Source organism: Micrasema longulum, unplaced genomic scaffold, assembly GCF_059751315.1.
Source record: "Micrasema longulum isolate JH-2025_06_02 unplaced genomic scaffold, ASM5975131v1 h1tg000041l, whole genome shotgun sequence".
NCBI lineage: Eukaryota > Metazoa > Arthropoda > Insecta > Trichoptera > Brachycentridae > Micrasema > Micrasema longulum.
This window is the reverse complement of record NW_028277248.1, coordinates 1,293,845-1,310,287: the sequence shown is the minus strand read 5'-3', so window position 1 is coordinate 1,310,287 and position 16,443 is coordinate 1,293,845. Positions and strand designations below refer to the sequence as shown.

Sequence of the window (16,443 nt, the reverse complement as noted above, 5' to 3'; positions counted from 1 at the left end):
TTGTAGTATTTAGTAAACATTATAAAAATAAAATTTGAATTAATTCATTAGTTACGTTAACCTTGACGAACAAGCTTGTTTGCTTTGAAACCGGTAGGTGGAAAATAAAAAAAAGTTAGTGGTTGAAAACAAAGTTGTTTTATTTATTTTATTACTATGAATAACCACAAAGTTAGTGCTTCAAATATAAACTTTATAAACATTATTGTTTTACAGATACTAAACATGTTGTTATTAGAAAAACAAAATTGTAAAATATTACTAGTAGACATGGCATTTTTTTTGCCTACTTTTTCGTAGTAGTAGCTGCTTAATTATGGAATAATCTACCCACTAATGTCAGAGACACCCCTCCTTTATTTGCATTCAAATCACGTGTGAAATGTAACTTCTTAAATATTTAAGTTTTTCTTTTCTCCCTTTTCCTCTTTACCCCAATCTCTCTTCATAGTAAAGTGTAGATATTTAGTATTTTTTTGTTTCTAAAAAATGTATTTAAATTAAAAATCAATGTTTTGTTCCATCATAAAAATTTGATAATATATCGACAATATGTTCATTACCACTGATTTTCTCAAACAGAACGGTTTGGACAGGTGGAAAAAATTTGCTTTAAGGCAATATGCCCTCACTCCCTTCCCCCCCTTATGCATATGTTTATGCATATGTTAACTGCATACCTATATAAAGTGTTTAAATATATAAATATTACGTTGAACAATAAAGCGTAATATTTTTAAAGCAAATATTTGTACAACGGGCCGGGATCCCTCTAATGATAGTGGTTAATTACTGCACATAACATCCGACAACCGCTTCGTGGTGTAATGGTCGGCGCGTTGGTCTACAATGTAAGAGATCTCGGGTTCGATTAAGGTTTCAGCTCTTTTGCTTCACAAAAGTCGACAAATGGAAGAGTAGGCTAAAAACCAGACAATGACAGGTCATAATCCCTGTAAATGCATAGACTTCAATATTCTCTCCTCAAACACGTTTTTCCGCCCTGTTCCATAAAAAAACTTGAAAAAAAAAATGTTCCCAAAGTAAAGTATTCAGGTAAATCAAAATTATTTTTTAAAGATGTTGGGTTCGTGTCTACCCTGTACTTCCATCTTCATATATTATTATTATGCAGAATATCTCGCTCTGTGCGGTCTAAACAAACAATGCGTATCTCGCAAATCTCTTATTATCTATTCACTCATATTCAGAAACAATCCTTGAGTTTTAATGTCCCCAAATAATAGGACTTGAGAGCTAAATATTACCTTTTGGATTCTGTGAGAAAAATCTACTAACGGTTTTGAAGTGACAAATTGCATTGCGAATTCGCAAGACGCAGTTTGAATTATGCATTTCAAACGATTTTTAGAGCAAACAGAAAATTCAGATAATTAAACATAATAATGAATAATAAAATACGAATTAAAGTGTTTATCGCAGGATGATAGCAATCCAAATTTGATCTCAGGTGCAGACCTTTACGTATGGAGGCGAAATATGGAATTGAAGGATGAATTATTTATTTAATCATATAAAGACACCTATTACTAACTCTAAGAGGATTAACTCTAAGAGGCCAAGAGCCTTGTGTTAAGTTAAAATCCAACATAATGCAAAGTAGAAGTATGCGTATTATTAAAGAATACTAAAAATAAAAATGATTACATAAACATAAATTTAAATAATCATCTGGACAACGTTTTTTGAAGAATGATAAAAAAAGGCTGAAGGCTGTCGAAATCTCCCTAAACAGTATTGTTGATGTGTTCCTACAGCAAAGGCAAGCATTTAAGAAGCAAGCGGTGTTTTTATTCCTTATTTGAGATGACGCACTAACCATGTCTGCCTAGATCTTTCCATGACCGTGCCTGCTGTACTTTGAAATAGTTTCTTTAACAGTTTGACTATTAAGATTGTTTAGATTAAGTTTAATAAATACTCTAATATTATACATTATTGTTTCCAATCCATTACTTTAAAAAATATGTCTTCTTATTGTACATATTTCTATTTAATTTTTTAGAATATTTTTTAGAAATAAGTAAATTCTATTTACTCTTTTGAAATTATTATTTAATATGTTTAATTAGGAATTTAATATTGATTTTTTTTTTTCACTTAAGGTTAATCGATAATTGCTCTGTTTGCATTGATTTGAAATTAAATATTTGCTTTTTTTATTATATAATATATATATTGTGTTAAGGAAAAGACAAAGAAAAGACATATATATAACTTTGTATTCACGTATAATTTTATACATGGAACATGATAATAAATAAATGAATGAGCCAGCCATTGACAGGTCATAAGTTCTAAATAAATGCGTTTGTAGTGTCTAGAGTCGATTATTGTAATGGTATCTACGCAGGTCTACCAATAAACAAAATGACTTGCCTACAGTCTGTATTGAATGCTGCAGCGAGACCTATTTTTGGAATCTCTAAGTTCAGTCATATCACTCCACTACTCGGGAATTAGACTGGCTACGTTTTCCACAAAGGGTGGAATACAAACTCTGTTGGCTTATGTATAAGTCACTGCACAACTCTGCTCCAGAATATCTAAGGGAACTCTGCATTCCAGATGAACTAGCTGACAGACGTCTTACGCTTAGATCAGCAACATCTACGTCGAAAGGAAAATTTATTGTACCTCTACGCAAACAGCGCACTAAATTCGGCGAACGCGCATTCGCAGTCGCAGGCCTTACGGCATGGAATGCTCTCCCAGCAGAGGTCCGAAACTGTGAGAGTGAAGTGATGTTTCGGAAGAAACTTAAAACCCACTTGTTCTCTAAATAATTTGAATAAATCCTTAGCATGTGGTGACAAAGAACATGATTTTTCTCAATTAAAAAGTTAAAATTAAATTTGTATCTTTATATAATCACTTTGTAAAACGCCCTTGAAGTATTGTATTACGAAAATGGCGCTTTATAAGTTATCCATAATAATAATATTAATTCACTTCTCAAAGTGTTTTTTTTCTTTCTGTTGCAACAAAATAAGTTTTAATTTGGATTTGTAAATCTTGGGTTAAAAAATGTACGAGTGTGTTTTTTTTTAAATGGTTAAACAAAATATATTCATATTACACGTTTTGTAAAAGGCGATTTTGCCATATATGTTAGTGAAGTAAAAATATGTAAACGAATGTGATTTTGTATTTGTTCTTTCAGATTTGCTTTTCAGTGGTCTTCATCTCCGTTAAAATATCAATCAAAATGAAATTAGTTAACAATGTCGGCATCTTCCACGTAGTCTCCAAGAGGGTACTGCAAATAGGGTTACGTTTTGACCCCAGACGGGCGGATACTCTGATTCAAATTAGGCCCGATTATCCGCGCCACATTTGGCGGCGTGGTTTCGATTGTACGCGGACGCCGATTGATTGGTCACGCCACCGGGTAACGCGGAGCGGCCTTGCAGGAGCCGAGAGACAAATTACTTCGGTAGATGCAAGATACACTCGCCTCTATGTCTTACGCCATAAACAAAATACATTTGACGTTAAATATTTTTTTCCAAATTTTAAGAAATAAATTATATTTCCTCCCGTCTAGTTTAAAAGATCGTACCCACCTCACATCACCACATTCCATCTTTAGAAGAACAACAGGACAAAAATTCATTTTTTTGCTGTCCTCAATATGTGTTATTTTTTTATGTTAATATTAATCATGTCCCGAATTAAGTTGTTGTAACTCCTGGAAATGTAATTCAACGTATTACTTGTAAAATACTTTGCGTATATTTATACTTTAAAAAAAAAAAACATGACTTATTACTTTTAAATGTTCGATGTCATATTTAGAAACCACTGATAAATAAAATACGATAGAATTCTAAGTAAATTGAACGTAGTTATTCAGAAAGCAGCCAGCAATAGAAAAGAGAAACTGAGATAATAGCCATTTTGTGAAAAGAGTGAATTATAAAATCTACACAATAGTTGGAATGTTTTTTACTTTGACAAACGATAAACAATGAATACATAAGTTTTTTTTAAATATTACAAACAAGAATCTTATTTAGTATTTGACCAGTTTAAAAGATTTTTAAAGTACCATAAGATTTTTCTAGTTTTGTGGGTGTTTTTTGCAAATTGAGAAATATAGTTTTTGTGATCGACACCTTTTTCCGAATGTGATTAATACAGTTTTTTGTATGAAAGCGGTCTGGCTGTTTTTAGCAGAACATAGAATCAACCTTACTGCACCCAATAACAATATCTAATTTTTCCAAAATTGTTGACTGGCTGTTTTCTGCATAACTCCGTTCAATTATACCTTGATAATGAAGGTTGTGCAGCTTTAAAACCAGTCGGTAGAAAAAAAATGGTTAAAAACAAAACTATTTTGTAATAATTGTATCAAATAATTTTGACTGTGCCTAAATTTTTGTTGACAAGTAGATTTTACTCTCTAAAATTGTGTTTTTAAATGTTTTGGAGGAGGTGACCCCTTTAAAATAAAAAAAATATAGGTATCCCCTAAGACCATCATTTTATTATTTTATTTTTATTTATTTTTAAGGTGAGGCGGCGTACCTTGCTTGAACTCGTGCTATGGATGGAGAGCCTTAACCCAAGTTACCTCTTCTTCACATCTACCATCTCCTGCCATCCTGAAAGACCTTTGACGCCAATTTTTGGGACGCAGGATTGATGTCAAAGGAGGCGAGAGTGCTGGCTGGCGATATAATTTCCTGGAGACGTTCGGCGATGTCCACATGCTCCATTTAGGAGCAAACGAGGAAAAGAAGAAAGATTTTTCACACCGAGCACAAGAGGTTGTATGTTTTTTAGTGTGGTATTTCGTTTCATTTTATAAAACATTCTCAATAAATAAATTTTAAAAATTCTTTGATAAAAAGATAAATCAAAGATCTTTGAAAGGCTTTACTTGAAAAATCCTTTGTATTTTAAAATTACGACATCATAATAGAACCTCTAACGATATTCTTAAAACTAAATAAACCATTTCTATAATAATTGTAAAGTAACTGACAATTTCTTTGTTTCGTTAGCACCCAACTAAGAATTCAATGCATATTATACTCTTTCATTAAAACTACCCCTTCTATTATAATTCTTCCTTGTTTCATATCATCAACCCTTTGAATGTCTCTCCACGACAAAAGCTCTATCAGTCCCATGAGTTTTTTTGTTTTGTAATGATTGTTCACTTGTTTTAGGCAGGTGTTCAGAACTCTGGGTTTTATTTAGATGATTATGGTAAAAACACATAAAAAAAAAAAGTATTTTTTTATTACGTGTTTAAATGTTTCATTTCAATAATTAAACGTAGTTATACAAAAAGCAGCCCGCAATAAAAAAGTGAAACTGAGAAAATATAAATTTTGTGAAAAGAGTGAATATAAATATATGTACACAAAAGTTGGAATGTTTTTGAATCAAATTATGTATTTGACAAGTTTGATTGATTTTTAAAGTACCGTAAAATTTTCCTAGTGCTGTGTGTATTTTCTGCAAATTGAGAAATGTCGTTTTTGTGATTAACATCATTTTCAGAAGGTGATTAATACAGTTTTTCTGTATAAAAATGGTCAGGCTGTTTTTAGCAAAACATATAATTTACCTTACTGTACTCGATAACATCAATATCTCATTATTTAAAGATTGTGGACTGGCTGCTTTTTGCACAACTACGTTCAATTATTGTTAATATTTCTGATTATTTTTGTATCAAATTTCCAGAATCAGTTTTTATGAATAAGTCAATTCTATTTACCCTTTTTCAAGTAATTGTTTAATATGTTATTTTTGTTTATTTTTCCATACATATGTTAACATATAATTTTCATAACAAAAATACACTTTAAAAAATACATCTTAAAGTTAAACTAAGCCGTAATTTGGAAAAAATGCCCACTAAGACTTCAACGTCTGAGCGTGAGCCATTTCTTTTTAAATAATTAAAAAATTAATAGTATGTAAATATGGTATGATATAATCATGAAAAGATTAACAAGAATAACATATGCTGCTATTAAAAAGAGGATTTATTTGCAGTATATGTTTTATTTTAATTTAAAAAAAAGCGTCTGCGAGTATCTGTTCCTTCCATGCTAATCCAAAACCTCAAACCTACTTTAAACTGTATCAGAGATAATACTGTAATATTGATAATGAAGAAATTACATTAGTTGTTAATTGATAATTGCTGTGTTTTCATTGATTTAAAATAAAATATATGTTTTCTTTTTCCTTAATATATGTAGTGTTCTAAATGATAAAGAAAAGACAAAGAAAGCTTGATATATAGTTAAAAAATATTTAAAAAACCAACATAAACATAATTACTGTATACAACGAAAAGATTTGACAAAATAAACATTAATTTTTATTTTAAAAATCAAAATTATTACTTTACAGATGAATGATAGTTTATACCCCCTGAATTTCATAAACAATCACCCTTTTCTCTTCCAACATAATGATTTTCAAACGAATTAAATTATTCCCTGAGATAAAAAATAATATGTAAAAAGGCAATGCGGATCTTAAACAATGACTGATTTAAAATTACATTAGGAAAAAATCGGATGCTACTGCGGAAAGGAACACCTTTAATTTTTTCTCATGGGCCGTGCATACATTAAAAAATTAACATCCCAGATCTTTCGTCCCCAGACAGCGAGAGGGTAAAATGATAAATGAGTCGGAGAAATAATAAGAACATTAATAAAAATAATACAAAAAATTAAGTATGCAAGTTTAAAGCGGGCATGAAGGGTTGAAGAATTTTGGTAATTTTTTTAGTATGCAGACTAAACTCCCGCGGGGTAAAAGTAAATTATACGGATTTTTTACCGTGCAGAAACCAGTATTGGGTGCAAAAAGCTACCTATGATAGAAGAGGTGCATTTGTATGCGATATTTTTCGTTTTAAAAAAACTAGATTTCAGTTGATGTATATTATCATATGTATATTATACAATAGTGATTCAGTTGTCTTTTGACTGTTTGTATATTATAAATATTATGTACCTAGGCGGATAAAACAATTTTTAAAATAAAAAAATACCATGCATTTAAATAATATAGAGAGAGATAAAAACAAATAAATTTAGTAACCTTTAAACACATGACTACCCAGAAAAAATATGAATGTTATAATTTAATTTGTTTATTTGTATTTGAATTTAAATTATTAGAATTAGAATTTTATAATATTTTGATTATGGGTGTTTTAATGTGATACTGCTTAGAATTGAAATAAAATATTGTTGGTTGGTTTCCATAGAACATGGACTTGACATGGCTCCTTAAGAGTAGTCTAATTGCGTCGAACCAGAGGATTGTGGTGGTTAATTAACAGGACCATTTTAGGAAACAATGCTGTCGCCAAAGTCGTCTTGTAAAATAAATAATAAATAGATAAAAATATCAGAAAAAATTATGTTGGTAACAAAAATACAATCAACAATATTTTGAGTAGGTCAAAATGTTTGTAGACATGACTGGATTTCACTCCCTTGGAAAATGTTAAGATTTTTATTAAATTACTTGATGTCGCATTACCGATATAAAGATTGAAACTTTGCTTAAAATATACTGTGGATATAAAATATTTACTACCAAAACTTTCTTCTTAAAAAAATACGAAATATAAAAATTTTTGAAAAAGGATTTGAACAATACTTTTATTTGAACTTTTAAAAAAAATATTAATGAAGGAATAATTTAACAAATAATATAAGAAATTTTCCGTTTTTTTATTATCTTTAAAATACTTTTTTTTTGAATTTTTTTTCCTTAGTTTTTTCTTGAATAAGTTTTTTGTTAAATTTAATACTCGTATCTTCAAATCGTTAGAACGCATTCTGCTTAAATACATTGTACTTATTTGTATGAGTACCAAAATACATAAGTTTATTCTAAATTTTAAGAGGCGTTAGCATGTCAAAAGTAAATATATTTCAGTTACATAAAACTTTTTAACATATTTTTTTTTAGAAATACCTAAGAAAATTATGTTTTTAAATACTGTTTGGGTATTTTACTTTTTAACGGAGCAATTTTGAAAAAAAAATGGCTTTTTTAAATTACATTTTTGTATGATTTCTTAACTTTTTATCAGCCTGCCTCAATCAAAATGCCGGTCGAAAAGTAATGATATTTGAGTTGTATTAAACTTTTAAATGTATTTTTTATCAGAAATACCAAAAAAAAAATGTTTTTAATTACTGTTCACTTACATTATCTTTTAACCGAGTGATTTTGATTTCTTTACTTTTTATCAGACTGCTTCAACCAAAATGCGAATTATTTTAATCTGCATAAAACAGTAAATGTGTGCGGTAAAACAGGAAAGGTAAAAGCTTTTGTGTGAATGTATTGGTCCTTAATATGTTCATATTAATTATTTCGAAAAAATCTCAGAGGGTATGCAAATCGTCAGGTGCTGGTTATAAAGGAGGGCTATCATTTTTATTGTTACTGAGATAAAAAAATATTACCTGTTTTCATGCGACCCTTATTTAATCGCATTGAAAAAATGCAAGGGTGAAATGGCTCGAGGTGGTTTTTAAGGGTATTTTTTATTTAACCTTCTTTAAGTCTTAGGGGTCGGGGGATGACCCTGCAGTTCGGGTTCTAGAATTAATAATAGTGTTGGTAATGTTCATAAGGAATATACGTAAGGTATGGTTCTCAAACGCTCTTTAAGAAGTGAATCAGACAATTAGGCCTGAATTTTTATTTTTGAAATGTCGCTTTTGCAAATATTGTAAAGAAACTTATTGAAAAAAATAATTCAATTATAGCGGAAATCAAAAATATACTCATGAAAGCTATTGGCAACTATAAGCCGAGACTTTTGCAATACTTTTCTATCAAATAAATTCTTTATTTCATTTAAATATCTCTTAACTATTATTTATATTTTCTACAATATTAGTGCTGTCTAGAATTTTTTTTATTAAATATTTTCCCCTGTCTCATGATCAGACGATCAACGCGTTTGCCTATGAGGTCACAGGTTCAATTCCCTACATGGTTGACATGGAATATTTATTTTAAAAGTTATTTTTACACTAGAATATAACATAGTTCCCGGACTTTTTTAAATGTATTTTTTTCAGTTTGAGTTAAATTTTAAAATTAAATGGATTCAACCAATGTGAGACCTTGTACTGTGGAAAACTGTTTAATGGTCTATATTAATGTATTAGTGCCTGTCTGTCAACTGAGTAAACAAACAATTATTTTTTGTGCGGATACGCACACTGTAATATTATAAATGAAAACTTTCAACCACGTACACATAATCAAATGCGATTAAAGATTTGACTGCACAGTAAGCTCCTAGATTTGCAATATTCAATCCAAATTTTAATTTTGTTGTATCACCTGAACCATTATTTCAATTATTAAAGGTACTTAATATCTGTCAAATTTAAATCAAGAAAGTATTGACATTTCTCTGGTCAGGCGACTACGGAAAGAGGTCCCAACAGAATGCCCATACGAGGTTTTCGCGTAACCTAAACTACTTCAAACCGAGATCACGTAAGACGTTTGATTGGAGACACTTTTCATATATAGCTCCGAGAGTGTTCAACGTCTTGGATAAACATATTAAGTTCTCCAAAACAACGTTTATATTTAAGATGAAGATCCATAATTGGATTTTATCGAGGGGTAGAGATTACTGTATAAGATTGCTTCGGGAATAAATATATAATATTGATGCTGTCTTCATTATTATCCATATACGTATATATGTATATCATCTTTGAATAAACTTAATAGTGATGCATAATTATTTGTAAATATATATTTTAACTTTATTATTATGTTTATTCAATTACACGTTCTACCATATATGTAGATGTGTTACTATTATTACTTTATTGTATTATTTTGTATTTATTTTTTCAATAAATAAATTACCGAATCGAATTAAAAAATAACTATAAATAATTAATAACATATTGCCATGTATTATTATATAACGTTTCTGCATTCCATTTTTCGACATATATAAATTTGTATTATTTATATTTTTCTTTTATTTTATTGTATATTATTTTGATTAATTTGTGTATTGTTAAATGTATTAATAAGTATTTTTGATTTATATAAAGAAGAGTCCCGACTTAACACGGAATTTTCTAACAAGTAGAGACATAAAAAAATTATAATTGTGGTCGATGATAAAATTGTGTATTTTTGTGCAATAAATAAAATAAAAATAAAATTTATTATTAAATAACTTTCAGATTCGTTTTAAAACAGTTTAAGAAACGTTGCATATCGCATAATATAAAATAAGACAATAGTGCGCTTAATAAAAGGCAACCCTTGTATCACGGGTAAGTTCACTTTTACTATACAACATCTTGTGTTTTGAATTTTTAATACTGAATGAATAGCAAAGATTAAAGTCTTTTATCTCATCATTTAAAACTAGTTTGTCATAGTCGTTTGCATGTATGAATCCTTGGGAAGATCCTTAAATTACGTCAGTTTCGTTGCGTGTTGAGTACTACGGAAATATTGTCAAAAGAATGGGATGGGCGCTTTTAACCGCCGCGCCGTGCCGTTTAAACAAAAAAAAGAAAGACGTCTTATAGAATTTTAAATATAATAATAGCCCTTGGTCATGGGCTACGGTTTGATTGATTGTTTGCATATTTACCTGTCATACCTCAACAAGACAAAATAATGTCATTTGATAGAACAAAACAACCAATTTCCTTCGAGCACCTATTAGAAAACTAAAAAATTGATGTAGTTAAGTCCATCAGAGATTTAAGAGTTGTTTTGGACTATAAACTTACATACAACGAGCAAATTGATAATACAGTAAATAAATCACTGAAATTACTTGGCTTCATTAACAGAATATCCCCTGATTTTACTATTGTCCGTACAATCAAAACTCTTTATTGCTCAACTGTTCGCCCTCTTCTAGAATATGCTTCCGTGATCTGGTCTCCATTCTATGTCAATCACACAAATCACATTGAATCAGTCCAACATCGCTTGCTTCGAAAAGTAGCGTGGATGAGTCAATGTTAAATATTTCTAGTGTACAAAAACGTAAAGCTAATATTGATTCCATATATATATTCGGCATACTAAATAGTATAATCGATGTTCCATCATTACTAGGACAAGTAAAATTCAATATTCCGACTCGTAGGTTGATAAACAATGAATTACTGTTCATCGATCAGAATAGAACAAACGATGGCTTTAATTCTCGAATGACCCGTCGTATCGTTAACTCAAGACAAGATCTGGACTTTTTTAGTTTCAGTTTACAACGATTTAAACGAGCACTAAATAAATAGTCCAGATCTTGTCTTGATGTCCCTTATGTTTGTCAATGCTTCTTTTTTTTTTTTTTAATGTTTTAAACTATATAAATGAGACCATTTACCCGGCTCCTAGAGGACTAAGTCACCTTCTCAGTTCTCACTGGAGTGATTCTCATTCAGCGCATCCACGTCGCGGGGGTAGGCAAGTTTTACTTCAGTAGACGGACGTGTTTAGGTGGCTAAGTATGAGCACCCAGTATTGCGGGGTATAACGCAACTCCTTACCCAGAACTGCGGGTGAAGACCTCAACGGCTGTGATGGCGGAGATGAAGTGCATCAATACGGCGAAAAAGGCGGAAGCAGAACAAATCTTTTCACGGGCCACCCGGACATACTTCGGGCAATGGGCTATTAGAAGACAGCGGCTTTGGACAGGACGTTATGTTTAGGGTAGAAGCGGAGGAACTTTGGTCAACGGAGGCATCCTAAGCCACAGTTAGCAAGAGGGGTTACTGTCTTGGTGACAGGTGGTAGCCGGCCGTAAAACAGAAACCAAATAACGAATCTCATAGTCCGACGTGTACACTGAAGATTAGAGGAGCTGGCGTCAAGTAAATAGAGTCAAAAGGAAGAAGAAAAGGAGAGAGACTTTCAACGAGTTGTAAATAACTTGCTATTGGAAAATGGGACAAGATGGACAGACTTGGTGACAGAAGCGACTAACGTCTCTTTTCAGGAGAAGAGAAACGGGTGGAGGCGGATTCGGAAGATAATGTGTCTCAAGTTAGGGTAGAGTGGGGTTCGAACCTCGGACCTCTGATCCGTGAGTCCGCAACACTAACCACGAGAGCACAATCCAATTAATTTATTTTTTAATGTCACTCTAACTGGAAAGAACATGCGAAGACGGCGATAATTATAGCTAATCACTAGTTATGAATTAGCAGTAGACAAATTTAATAAAATTGCAAAATAGTAACTCAACTTATACCCAGGATGTTATTATGCTTAATTAACTCTTATTTGGCGTCCTTGCCCTTTTGAATCTATGTTGATTTTTGTTTATTCCAGTAATCTCGCGTTTTTTGCGGAAATGACCCTTCCTCCTCAGTACCTTCCTTTAGTCGTAATGCAAATGTGCTAGTGAGAGGATGTATCGATCGGGCTAGTGAAAATAGCATATTAAACAAGTTTGAGTCCAGCGAGACTTCGACGCCATTTATGTAGCATTTTGTTTTGTAATATATCCATCATGGACAAGCAAGTTGCGGCCCAAGTGGTACCAGGGCTCGTCCTACAGACCAAGAAGACGAAATATAACATTAGCTTATCGAAGAACTAAATTATAATTATTCTACATCATCACTAGTGGCTGAGCAACAACAAGTCTTGGAGCGGAATAATAGGAAAAGATGTTTCGTATGTCCTTCTGGCAAGCTTGCGAAGACAATTTATTTATGTTTTAAGTGTAAAAATCCCCCCTTAAAACACATGCACTGTCAAAATATGCAACATCTGCTTCAATGAGTAAAAATATCTACTTTACCCATTTGTATTTCTATTTTGTTAACGAATCAATAAATAAATAAATATTTTAAATAAATTCCTTAGATCTGTTATCAACCAGGGTACGTATTCTGATGGGAAGTTAAAATTTATCTTCTATTGTATCTACAAAGTATAATTCAGTTTTCCGTATGAAAAACCGAAGATGTTTACAATTTTTTTTTCTAAACATGACGAAAATAGTTTCATACAAATATACACACTTTTGTACATAAATATCGATATTAGTTGATACCGTCTCAAAACGAGTACATACCGATGATGATAGCCGTTCATAATCGCGGCCCTGGATCACATTATATTTGTCGATTATATGCATATATTTTGTCTTTCATTGTTTCGTTTCTAGTTTCATGTTACTATGTATGGTTGTTTCGTAATAATATGTGTTGAAAATGGATTGTGTCAGTAAACTTATTGAGATATAATTTATCTGATCATGCCAAGAAGAAATTCGGTAAAAAAACTACTAATTTGAATTAGTAAGATTGCACTTACCTCCATGCTGCCGTTCCAGGGTAGGCCATAGTGCATCCCTACTCCGGAAGGATCATGATGGCCCCCGGCCCCCATGTGCTCTGCCATGACGGACATCCAGTGCACCAGACCCTGAGTAGGGTTTTGCCCCACCACTGCACTAGATGAACCTTCGAAGGGTTAAATACGTCAGTACCAAAATAATCAAACCTACGGTAATTAGAGGAAGCATTATAACAATCGGATTACAATCATTAATAACCGATGCAAAAGAAAAACATACAAACTTGATTCTGAATAATGAATAGGAGACATTTTGTCTTTTTAATGTTTTTTAATTCTCGTCATCAAATCAAATGCAAACTTACACCCTTACTTTCAGTCATTCACCGTCTATCATTATTCGTCAAATTCCTTATTTACATTATCCCACTATCTCATTTTTTTGAAGTTATTTCTTTTCTTTTAATTTTATCAAGAATATTGTTTTAATTTATTTACGATTTTGGATTTCTAAATTGCTATATCTTTCAGGGTCAAACCACGAAACTTCAGAGGAACAAAAAAATCCAATTTTTTTCCAAAAAGTATTTTTTTATAATCCTGAAATGGAGTAAATCATAAATATCTTGGACTAGCATCTTTTCCGCAAACCCTTACCACTCCTCAACAATTTTTTTTGGATAAAAACGTATTTCACCAACGAAGCGATACGCGCTAGACGCGAACAAGGAAAGCATAGGAAGGTAGGAAAGGGGTAGAGGTTTGTGGATAAAAAAATAAAATAATTGAAAATCATTTTTTTTAAAGCTTACCGCGAGGAATTTTCCTATGAAGTTTCGAGGTCTGGCTCTGAAAAACCGTGTATATGTATGTATATATGTGTGGATGTGTGCATGTATGCAAGTGTATTTTTTTTTATTTTTAAATTATGTAATTTCAAATGCATTAAAAACTAGAATAGTGTAAGCTACTCTCCAAGCATATGAGCTAGTCTCTTTTTTGGAAAGTTACAGCTTTACGATTAAATAAATATATGTAAAAAACACATCTGTCATTTTATGTAACTATATAATTAAAAAAAAAGAATTATTAATTAGTTAATATTTTATTGTTTATACGAGTATAATATTTTCTTAAACCTCGCTGTATTTTGTAGAATTTAAGTAAATACATATTCGGTGAATCAGTCGGCCTCGTGGTGTAATGGTCAGCACGTTTGCCTACCATGCAAGAGGTCTCGGGTTTGATTCCTTACATGGTGAATGTTTGAAAGACAAAATTACCTGGCGGAAGGCCGTGGATTCCCTGGCCATCAGATCCTGGGGACTGGGAGTCGGCCGCTCCCCCCTGGGCGCCACCCCCGCCCCCGCCGCCGCCTACTCCGCCACCACTCCACACAAAGGCGGAAGACGTCGAGGACTTCTGGAAGAAACAGCCAACGATTAGACTAAATAGAAATAAAAGGAAATAGAAATCAGGTACATAAGAAAAAATATTATTTAGAGTTAAAACAGAACACAGATAGACTAAAAGGCACGGAAGAATAAATAAAAAAGATAACAAGAAATATATAGTTTCACAATAATTAGATATAAGTTAATATTGGGACATTCATATATAATGTCTGTGCTATTTTAAGATGGAAGAAAAAAATAAATGTACTTATATCTTAGAAGAAATAACTTATAATGAAAACAAGGTACTAAAATTAATCATTATTTCGACTTGGAGGAATACATGAAGAACAAATTTGTAAAAGGCTTATCTTTCCATATTTTTTTATTTAGGAAACATACAGTACAGTCAAATAGTTTTATATTTTACACAGTTAGACTTAACTCTAATGGACCAGTGAAGTTTCTATATTATAAAGTAATTATATGTAAGGTTATTAATTAAAGTACAAAAAGAGAAGGAAAAAAACATAAATATAAGTTGTTACAAATTAAAATAAAAGTTAAAAAATGAAGGTAATTTGTAAAAGTAATTAAAAGTAATTAAAAGTTAATAATTAAAATAAAGAATGAAAAACATGCTCAGATGTAAAAATAAAATAAAATAATAATAACCTTTTTAAAAAAGGAAAAATATAAATATACACTTACATATTTTAAGGGATTCAAAGAAACGATGAGAAGAATCTTTAAATTATGTGCAAAATTTCTGAAAAAGGCAGAAAAAAACGACACAAGTACTCATCTTCGATTCAAAATCCATTCCGGAAGCTGTGATTCAAGAACTCAGTTTGAAAAAAAATCCAATAACGTACCTTATAATTTCAAGTTAAAAAAATTTACTCTATGAAAACTATTCATTTAAATAACCCTGACAAAAGTATAAAAAAATAATTGGACTAATAGCAAATAATAATTACGGAATAATAAATACAATGATAATCTGTTAGTATACCTCGTCTAAAGGAGAATCCGATCTCTCACAGTTTTCATCATCAGAATTGCTGAAGATGAATCCAGCTGGATTCCTGTTACCCGTTGAGAACAACATATTTCTTGGATAAACTTGAAACCCAGCAGCTGGGCAGTCGGCATCAGCTGTGACTCTTTCTCTTTTACCAAAACTAGCAAAGAAATTTTTATACAGTTGCGCTGGCAGCAGAAAAGGAGGTCTAGTGCTGGTTCCTGGGTAGTTGCAGCTCTGTAAAATTTCTTCAGACAGGTCTCTTTTCGGCTTCCTCGCACCAAATCCAAACTCGAGAGGAAATTCCTTTTTGACTATGTCGTGAGCAGGTTGGAACATTGCTGCAAGAGTTTGGTTATTGTTTCGAATTATATCATGGTTGGTCATAGACCTGTCTTCGGGAACCAAGCTTGGGTGATCATTTTCTAAGTCGCTGTCATTTGCAGTGTCTAGCGAGTTGGAAATGCTTGTTCCACAGCTGTTCTGATCATCTTCCATTGTTGATTCTCTTTGTTTAACTGTTTGGAGATTCATTTTCAAGTTGTTAGTTGCTGTTGCTTTAGTTTTATCATTGATTGCGTCGAGAATACTCTTCGGATGGTTTCTGTCTAATATTGCCGAACGGTTTTGAGCTCCGCGGAAATGCATCGAAGCCACAGCTGACAAAGTTAGTGACATCAA

At 31.6% G+C, this 16,443-nt stretch overlaps 1 protein-coding gene across 1 annotated transcript in view; it reads right to left on the bottom strand.

The window, feature by feature from the left end:
• LOC148285316 (zinc finger protein rotund-like) overlaps positions 1-16,443 on the bottom strand; it is a 222,520-nt gene that overhangs the window by 98,031 nt on the left and 108,046 nt on the right. Inside the window, exons 2-3 of the mRNA XM_088227116.1 lie at positions 14,628-14,766; positions 13,363-13,511 (exon numbers count right to left, since the gene is read on the bottom strand). Coding sequence (XP_088083242.1) covers positions 13,363-13,511; positions 14,628-14,766 — 288 coding nt within the window. The remainder of the gene's footprint in view (positions 1-13,362; positions 13,512-14,627; positions 14,767-16,443) is intronic.